Raw genomic sequence first — 8,047 nt, 5'->3', positions numbered from 1 at the left:
ATGGAAATCAATAGCATCTGACTGCTTCAAACAAACGTCTGTCACCGCGATTATTCATTCTCCAGGAACCTATTTATAAACCATGAAAGAAACAGGTTCTTGCCGCAAAAGACAGCACCTTCTGCATTTCTGTGTTATTTATACTGCATACAGAAGAATGCGCGGGCATAATTTAACATACAAATGCCCAGCTGTATACATTATATAACAGCTTGTTAGACGTCCCGGAGAAGAGGTGTGCCTAAGTAATGCGCATATATTCAGGGCTTGCGATCAGGGTGAGGGTGTGGGGGAGGGAGGGAAACCACCCAGGGGCTGGCGAGCATCTTGTCTTTCTTCCCCTAAAAGATGCCTACCCTCAGACAATAGCTGGCCCTTTTGATCTTTCCAGACCCGCGATGGGAAAGGTGAGAAGTGCAGTGCGCATGTCCGGGTAGCTACAGGTGCATCACCTGCGCTGTCCTTGATGGTGGTCACTATAAGAGCGGCTCCCACGCGCGGGTCGCGGCTGGGAGAGCGCGCGCGCGCGCGCGCAGACGCACGGCGCCGCCGAGAGGGAGAGCGCGCGTCAGATAGACGGAGACAGCTGATGCCTGTCAGCGCGGCGGGCCCGCGAGCTCTCGCGAGAGCTTCCTGGTCCGGCCGCGAGAATTGGGGCTCAGGTGTAAGAGGAGTGCATCCCGTCGGCGCACGGGGCTAGAGCTCTCGGAGAAGTGGGATCGCGAGGCCGGTGCGCGGCGGTCTGCGCGGTCAAAGGAGCGCCGGGCGGCAGCGGCGGCAGCAGAAGCAGCAGCGGCCCCCGGCGCGTCCGCCGCCTCCGCGCCGCCAGCCGCCGCGGCTGCAGCCTCCGAAGGGAGGCCGGGGGAGCCGGCGTGCGCACTTTCCCGCGGACTTTCGGAGTGTTTGTGGATTTACATGCCAAGCCATCAAGATGATGTCCATGAACAGCAAGCAGCCTCACTTTGCCATGCATCCCACCCTCCCTGAGCACAAGTACCCGTCGCTGCACTCCAGCTCCGAGGCCATCCGGCGGGCCTGCCTGCCCACGCCGCCGGTAAGCGCCCCATGCCCGCGGACCCGGCCCGCGCGCCCGCCCCCTCCCCGTCTCCGAGACGCTGCATGTCGGGTGCTGATGTGTGTACAGGTCCCGGTGCGGGGATTTGCGGGCAGGGAGTTTTAGAAGAGTCCCGCTGCGAGGCAGGCTTTGTACAGTGGCGCTTAGTGTCGTGTTCCCGTCGCCTCTGCCTCCGGGTCGGGCGCCGGCGATCGGAGCGGGGAGCGCTGGGGCCATGAGTCTCGACTTCCCTCCACTCTTTCCTGTTAATTTCATGCCTTGGAAAGGCGGTCTCTGTGCGTGTTTGGGTGCGTGACACGGGTCCCCAGCTGCGAGTTACATCTGCACTTCTTCTTTCCCCTTCCTTTTCCGTCTCCCACGCCCGTCCCCGGAATGTGTTCCTGTGTCCCCCTCTCCTCCGCATCTGCCCCTCTCCTCACACTCCCGTCCCTTCTCATCTGACCCCCTGTCTCGTCCGCAATGTGTCCCTATTCTGTCTTTCCCGGTCTCCACTATCCCCACCCTCGTCGTTATTATTTTGCTTGCTTTGTGTTTGCCTTTTGCTTGTCGTGCTTTCCGGCTTGTGTGTGGTGGTTCTGTGTTTTTGCTTTTTTTGGTTTTGTGGTTTGTTTGTTTTTTTTGGTTTGGTTTGTGTCGCCTGCAGCTGCAGAGCAACCTCTTCGCCAGCCTAGACGAAACGCTGCTGGCGCGGGCCGAGGCGCTGGCGGCGGTGGACATCGCCGTGTCCCAGGGCAAGAGCCACCCGTTCAAGCCGGATGCCACGTACCACACGATGAACAGCGTGCCATGCACGTCCACGTCCACCGTGCCGCTGGCGCATCACCACCACCACCACCATCACCACCAGGCGCTCGAGCCCGGTGACCTGCTGGACCACATCTCGTCGCCCTCGCTCGCGCTCATGGCCGGCGCGGGAGGCGCGGGCGCGGCGGGCGGCGGCGGCGGCGCCCACGACGGCCCGGGGGGCGGAGGCGGCCCGGGGGGCGGCGGCGGCCCAGGCGGTGGCGGCCCCGGGGGCGGCGGCGGCCCGGGCGGCGGCGGCCCGGGGGGCGGCGGCGGGGGCCCGGGCGGCGGGCTGCTGGGCGGCTCGGCGCATCCGCATCCGCACATGCACGGCCTGGGCCACCTGTCGCACCCGGCGGCGGCGGCCGCCATGAACATGCCGTCGGGGCTGCCGCACCCCGGGCTGGTGGCGGCGGCGGCGCACCACGGCGCGGCAGCGGCGGCGGCGGCGGCGGCGGCGGCCGGGCAGGTGGCGGCGGCGTCGGCAGCGGCGGCAGTGGTGGGCGCGGCGGGCCTGGCGTCCATCTGCGACTCGGACACGGACCCGCGCGAGCTCGAGGCGTTCGCCGAGCGCTTCAAGCAGCGGCGCATCAAGCTGGGTGTGACGCAGGCCGACGTGGGCTCGGCGCTGGCCAACCTCAAGATCCCGGGCGTGGGCTCGCTCAGCCAGAGCACCATCTGCAGGTTCGAGTCGCTCACGCTCTCGCACAACAACATGATCGCGCTCAAGCCCATCCTGCAGGCGTGGCTGGAGGAAGCCGAGGGCGCGCAGCGCGAGAAAATGAACAAGCCCGAGCTCTTCAACGGTGGCGAGAAGAAGCGCAAGCGGACTTCCATCGCCGCGCCCGAGAAGCGCTCGCTCGAGGCCTACTTCGCCGTACAGCCCCGGCCCTCGTCCGAGAAGATCGCCGCCATCGCCGAGAAACTGGACCTCAAAAAGAACGTGGTGCGGGTGTGGTTTTGCAACCAGAGACAGAAGCAGAAGCGGATGAAATTCTCCGCCACTTACTGAGGGGGATGGGAGGTACCGGGCGGGGCAGAGCGGGGAGCCGAAGGGGCATTTCGGGGGGCTTTCCCCGGGCCTGTTTCCCCCCGGATTTAGAGTGTCCGTTGTCCTGCTTGCATCTGGGGAGTCCCTCCTTGAGCGCTCGCCTCCACCTCCTCTCTGCTCTCCCTGCCCTTACCCTCCCCAGCCTAGAGGACTGGGGTGCCGGGTGTGGACACCGGAGAGAAGGGCGGGGGAGAAGAGGGAGCATTTGTGAGAGTGGGGAGTCGGGGGAAGGAAAGCGGAGACTGGAGGAGGGGTTGTGAGGAGCAGGATGGCTCTGGGGGTGAGGGTGGGGGGAGACTCGGGAAGGGTAGGGAAATTGACTGTTTTTGACCAGAGACACTTATCAAAATCTCCTGGGGACCAAGGAGCTATGTACAAAAAAACCTACCAACCACCAAAAACTAGACAAATAAAGACAAACGAAAACAAAACAGAACAAAAGCAAAGAAAAAAATGCTTTAGAAATTTAACTCCGGAGAGTCGTGTTCTGCAGCTTCATTCCCCCCCCCCCCCCCCCAAGGAAGAGAAAAAAGGGCACCACATTATTACCATCGCCCAGCCCCACACACAGGAACTGAGTCAAAGACCGAACACCAGACTAACCGGAAGGTGAAATTCTGGGTAGCAAAGCTAGTTGTTCTGTTTGCGTGTTTAATTTAATCTTTCCTCTAAGTCTCACCTACACCCCATCCAAGTCCTCTTTGATTTATTTTCTCTTTTCCAATGAGACTCCGATGGCTGCTCTCCATTGCCAGAAAGTGAGTAGGGGCACAGCTGAAAGGGGCGGTGAGTGGCTACTTGTTTAGGTGAAGTCCAAGTTTTCCAGTGACCCAGCCTATGCTCCTGTGGCCTGATAGGTCAGATGGGGGTCTTTAGGGAGAGAGAGGCATAGTCTTTGGGCTGACTAAAAAGCAGAATTTAGAGCCTCCGAAATAAATATTTTATTCTAGGAAAACAGAACAATTTTAACCAGTTTTTTACTCTTTCCATTTTTGCTCTTATATCTAATATCTAGAAAACAGACCATTTCAAAACAAGCTTTCCCCCACCCCCACCCCCCCACTCATAGAACTTGCTTGCCCTTTCATTTATTTTTCTGAGTGGCTTATTTTAAACTATCTACTTTTTTTTTTCCCTGTTGATTCAAATAGATTGATGGGGTGGCAGACAGTAGGAGAGATACGCTGTCCCATTTTCTCCACAGAACAGGACCCATCTTGTTCTTCTAGGTCCCCTTTCTTCTCTCTTGGAGAACATGAAATCATTGAAATATTGAGAAGTTTCTGCTTTCACTTGGAGCAGGACTTGGCTGTGAGAAAATCAACTAAATCCCAGATGAGAGGAAGACAGGTTTAAAGCCCTCCATTTATTTCAAAAGGGTCTGCATGTTGGGAGCGGGGGGAAGCAGAACAACTGTTTCATTATTATTATTATTAAATTATTATTATTATTATCCAAAAGTAATTTATTGCTGGGGATAAATGTTGGGTAGCAAGACCTTTAATTTGCACTATCAGTCTCCCAAATAGAAAATCATGTATAGTATTTCATAGTAATAATCAAGGTACTTTATGAACTACTGATGGATTAAAAAAGAGAGAGAGAGAAAAAAATTGAAGGTGGTTAGGTAAAATGCCTGCTTGGTGCACAAGACACTCTTTTGATCTCGGGTGGAGATGGTTTATTACCATTCTTTAATAAGAACTAAAAAATTGGAAACAGAACCGATGAGAAAAGAAAAAACCTGCCATTTAACAAGACTGAAATCATGCATGATCTGAAAGGTGCAGAAAGAAACACAACTAGGTCTCACTCTGGTTAGGCATTATTTATTTAATTACATTGTATATCATTGTTTGCAGCGCAAACATTCTATGCATTTGAAACTGAGCACTAAACTGGGCTAGCTTTCTGATAGACCGTTTTGTGGATAGTGTGATATCACAGTCTACTGCCTGTTTTCACCGAAAACACAACATTCTTGTCATATTCTTGTATTTAGAGGAAAAGGAAAAAAGGAAGATTACTGTAAATATTTTCTTTAATGCACACACTCACACAGCGGTTACGAACTGCCAGTGTTAACACTGAAATGCCTCACGGATTGATCTACCTGCCCATGTATGTCTGCTGAGCTTTTTCCTTGGTTATGTCTTTGCTCTATTATCTTTCCCTCCTCCCCACTTCTATCAGAACCACTTCTGTGCGCCACAATACAACAGGGGGATATGTCCCAGTACACTTACAAATAAAACATAACTGAAAGAAGAGCAGTTTTATGATCTGGGTGCATTTTTGTGTTTATACTGGGCCAAAGTCCTGGTAGAGCCGGTCAACAAATGAGACTCAATTCAACCAAAAATACAGGGAAGGGGAGGATGTTGAAAGGGAGGTGAAAAGAGGGGAAAGGATGAGAATGATGTATTTTTCTGCTGAATCAGAATTCACTTTCAGATAACTCATGTGAAAGCGGTGCTCTGAATAAAATGAATTCTCTATTAGTTGCCTGTGTTTATCAAAGTTTTCTTTTTTTTAACTGCAGAAACCCTTCAAGCACAGCCCTCGCTTCAGAGTGGTGGAAGGTAATAAATAACCACGCACTCTCAAAATACTTAAATCAAGGTTCGGTGCAGAGGCATCTGGAGGTTTGTATGTGGTGTTCTAGCCTAAAAACGTTTCTAAGAAAATGTTGTAACTAAATGACTTTTATTTGGAGGTTAACAAAAACCATCCACTGATCTGTCCAGCCATGGTGTCAAATGCGTCTGTTCATTTGGAACTTTAGTGTGCCACCTACTGCTCCAGAGGGACCAGAGATTCTCTGTTGGTGACCCGGGACTAGATCAGATGCCAAATGTAAAAAGTTTCTTAATAGCTGGGATTATATCTTCTGAAGTCATCCTACTTTAGCCAAATCTTTTTAATTTCACCGGCAAATCTGTGAAACAAAATGCTTGATGTTCAAAAAAGAAGAGTACATTTAAAAAGCTGTGATTTTAAACAATTGTTAATGTTTAAAAAAAAGCACTAGAGGTATTTTTAAAATAGATCTCTTCCATCAAAATTGATTTGTTTCTGTTGTTATTAACTTGAAATGTCATCAAAGTTTTAAATAAAATACATTTGTTTAAAAAAAATACCCACGTTATTTTATAGAAAAGTATGACCGGATTTCATTGTTGGAGAACCAGGAATGAACAAATAAACAGATTTACAAAGGCTGTTTTTTAAAAAAAATCTGCCCCGAACAGAAATGTTGCAGGCAAATATATTTGTATTATATAATGATGACTAATGTATGTAATAAGAACCTAAGCATTTGTTTTGTATTAAGTAAAATCCTTACCAAATAAAGAGAAGACAATATTATGTTAATAAAACAGATTATGAAAATACATGCTTTGCAGAGTTTCCTATTTTACGTAGTAGGAAGCTGTGCAAAACAGGAAATGCCTTGCTATCTAGTGACTGAATCTGTGTACTGCCTGAAGGAATATTAAGACTATTCTAAGATACCTTTAACTGTCAATTCATGAACAAACAAACAAATGAACAAGCTAACAAACGTCCTCCTGGAGAGAGTGCTAAGGCTTGCTACTCAGTGGTAGTTAACCTTTCAAAGTTTTCTGGTTCTGAAGAACGGAACTTCAAGTGAATTCTGGCACTAGTCAGTGGGTGGAAATAGCGTGGCTCCGGTCCTTTTAAATAATCTCAAAATAAGTTGGAGTGGGAAAATTGTGTTCTGTTTGCATTTCAGCTTCTCAGGAAATGCAGGCGGTGGTGGAGTAGGAAAGGCAAAAGAAAAGTAAGCATAAAATGCATCTACCACGTTTAAGCCACCCATTCGTTTTAAATTTTCTCTTTTCCCCAGTCCTAGCTCCGGGTCCCGCTACTTCTGTAGGTCTAGGAAATGATGTCCTCAAGACGCTTCAACTAACTTCTTAATAGATTTTTGTTTAATGCGTGTTCTGAAATTGCTCTCAACTTCGATTACACCCTCATAAATAAACCGTAGGTACCCACTGCCGTGATTGTATCGACTTTTAATTTCTTGTGGTATTAAGATGACTTCGGTCCGGTTCCTACACTTGGCCGCGCCACGAGAGGACAGGGCGCCCTGGGCCAAGGACTCACCTGGCCAGCTCCCGCCCTCAGCCCCTTGCCCCGTCTCCCCGGTCTTTCCGCCAACCTTGCCTGAAGCATCCGTACCCCATCTTTCACTTGGATGGGCTTTCATAGTCGAATCCGTGAGGTAGGAATTGTGACTTCTGACCTGGCTGAAAGCAGCGTTCCCCACCCCATTCGAATGGCCTTGGTGGCCAGCGAGGTGATAAAGGTGACGACCACAATTGTTCTCTGGTGTGGTTTTGCTGATGGGTGTTACTGCCGCTGCAGTCTTAGCCCCAGTCCTCGCGAGCGGTTCCAGAGGAAAACGCAAGCTTAATTGATTTTTAAAAAATAGCAGCCGAACTCTAAGTCTCACGGGGGGCCTCTTTCCCACCTGCGAGATAAGCCTTGTCGCAATAATTACGTTATTTAATATCTGATCAAACCTTTGTGCCACCGCGGCGGGAGGGGCCGGGCCGCCTCACGCCCTCCGGGGGCAGCGGGCAAGCGGCTCGGCCCGAGCCGGACCGGGCACGTGCGGCGGGGCCGCGCAGCCGCCCCGCTCGGGTTGCCTTGCCCTGTATATAATTCATGGCCTGAGGATTCTGGAAATTAATAAAATGAATGATAACAAGAAGCTAATTAAAAACTTTCGTAATTGTTGTCAAGTCAGCCTGGTGAAGAGATTGGGCAGCCCTCCCTCTCACCCTCCCCGAAATCCGGTGGCTCCGTAGGGCGGGGCGCGGGCCCGGAAGGGCCTTGAAACTGGAGCGGCCGAACACTCCTCCGGTTCCCGGAGTGATTTCAGAGGCGGCCTCGTCGTGCGGCTCCTTCCCCTCCAGTCTCGCAGGCTAGACTTCAGACTTAGGAGCGGGTGCTGTTTCAAACCACAGGCAGAGCTGACTGGGTCAGAATCTGCAGTCAGGAGGGGAACCGCCCTCCCCCGACCCAGGCAAGGTTCGTGAACCCCTGGAAACACCCACCCAACCCTGGGAGCCCGCGCGGGGAAATCCCAGCGCCGTAGGCTTGCG

The 8,047-nt window shown here is 51.8% G+C and overlaps 1 protein-coding gene across 1 annotated transcript; it reads left to right on the top strand.

Moving 5' to 3' along the window:
- The first annotated feature begins 688 nt into the window (after window positions 1-688).
- POU4F1 (POU class 4 homeobox 1) lies at window positions 689-7,771 on the top strand. Its single transcript, XM_082365812.1, has 2 exons — window positions 689-1,054; window positions 1,719-7,771. Exons 1-2 carry the CDS (start codon window positions 932-934, stop codon window positions 2,868-2,870), a joined length of 1,275 nt encoding a protein of 424 aa, XP_082221938.1. The 5' UTR covers window positions 689-931; the 3' UTR covers window positions 2,871-7,771.
- Window positions 7,772-8,047: the final 276 nt, after the last annotated feature.

The sequence above is a fragment of the Balaenoptera borealis genome, assembly GCF_965194805.1.
Source record: "Balaenoptera borealis genome assembly, chromosome: 18".
Taxonomy (NCBI): domain Eukaryota; kingdom Metazoa; phylum Chordata; class Mammalia; order Artiodactyla; family Balaenopteridae; genus Balaenoptera; species Balaenoptera borealis.
The sequence above is the reverse complement of the archived record's forward strand: the minus strand, read 5'-3'. Positions and strand labels throughout refer to the sequence as shown.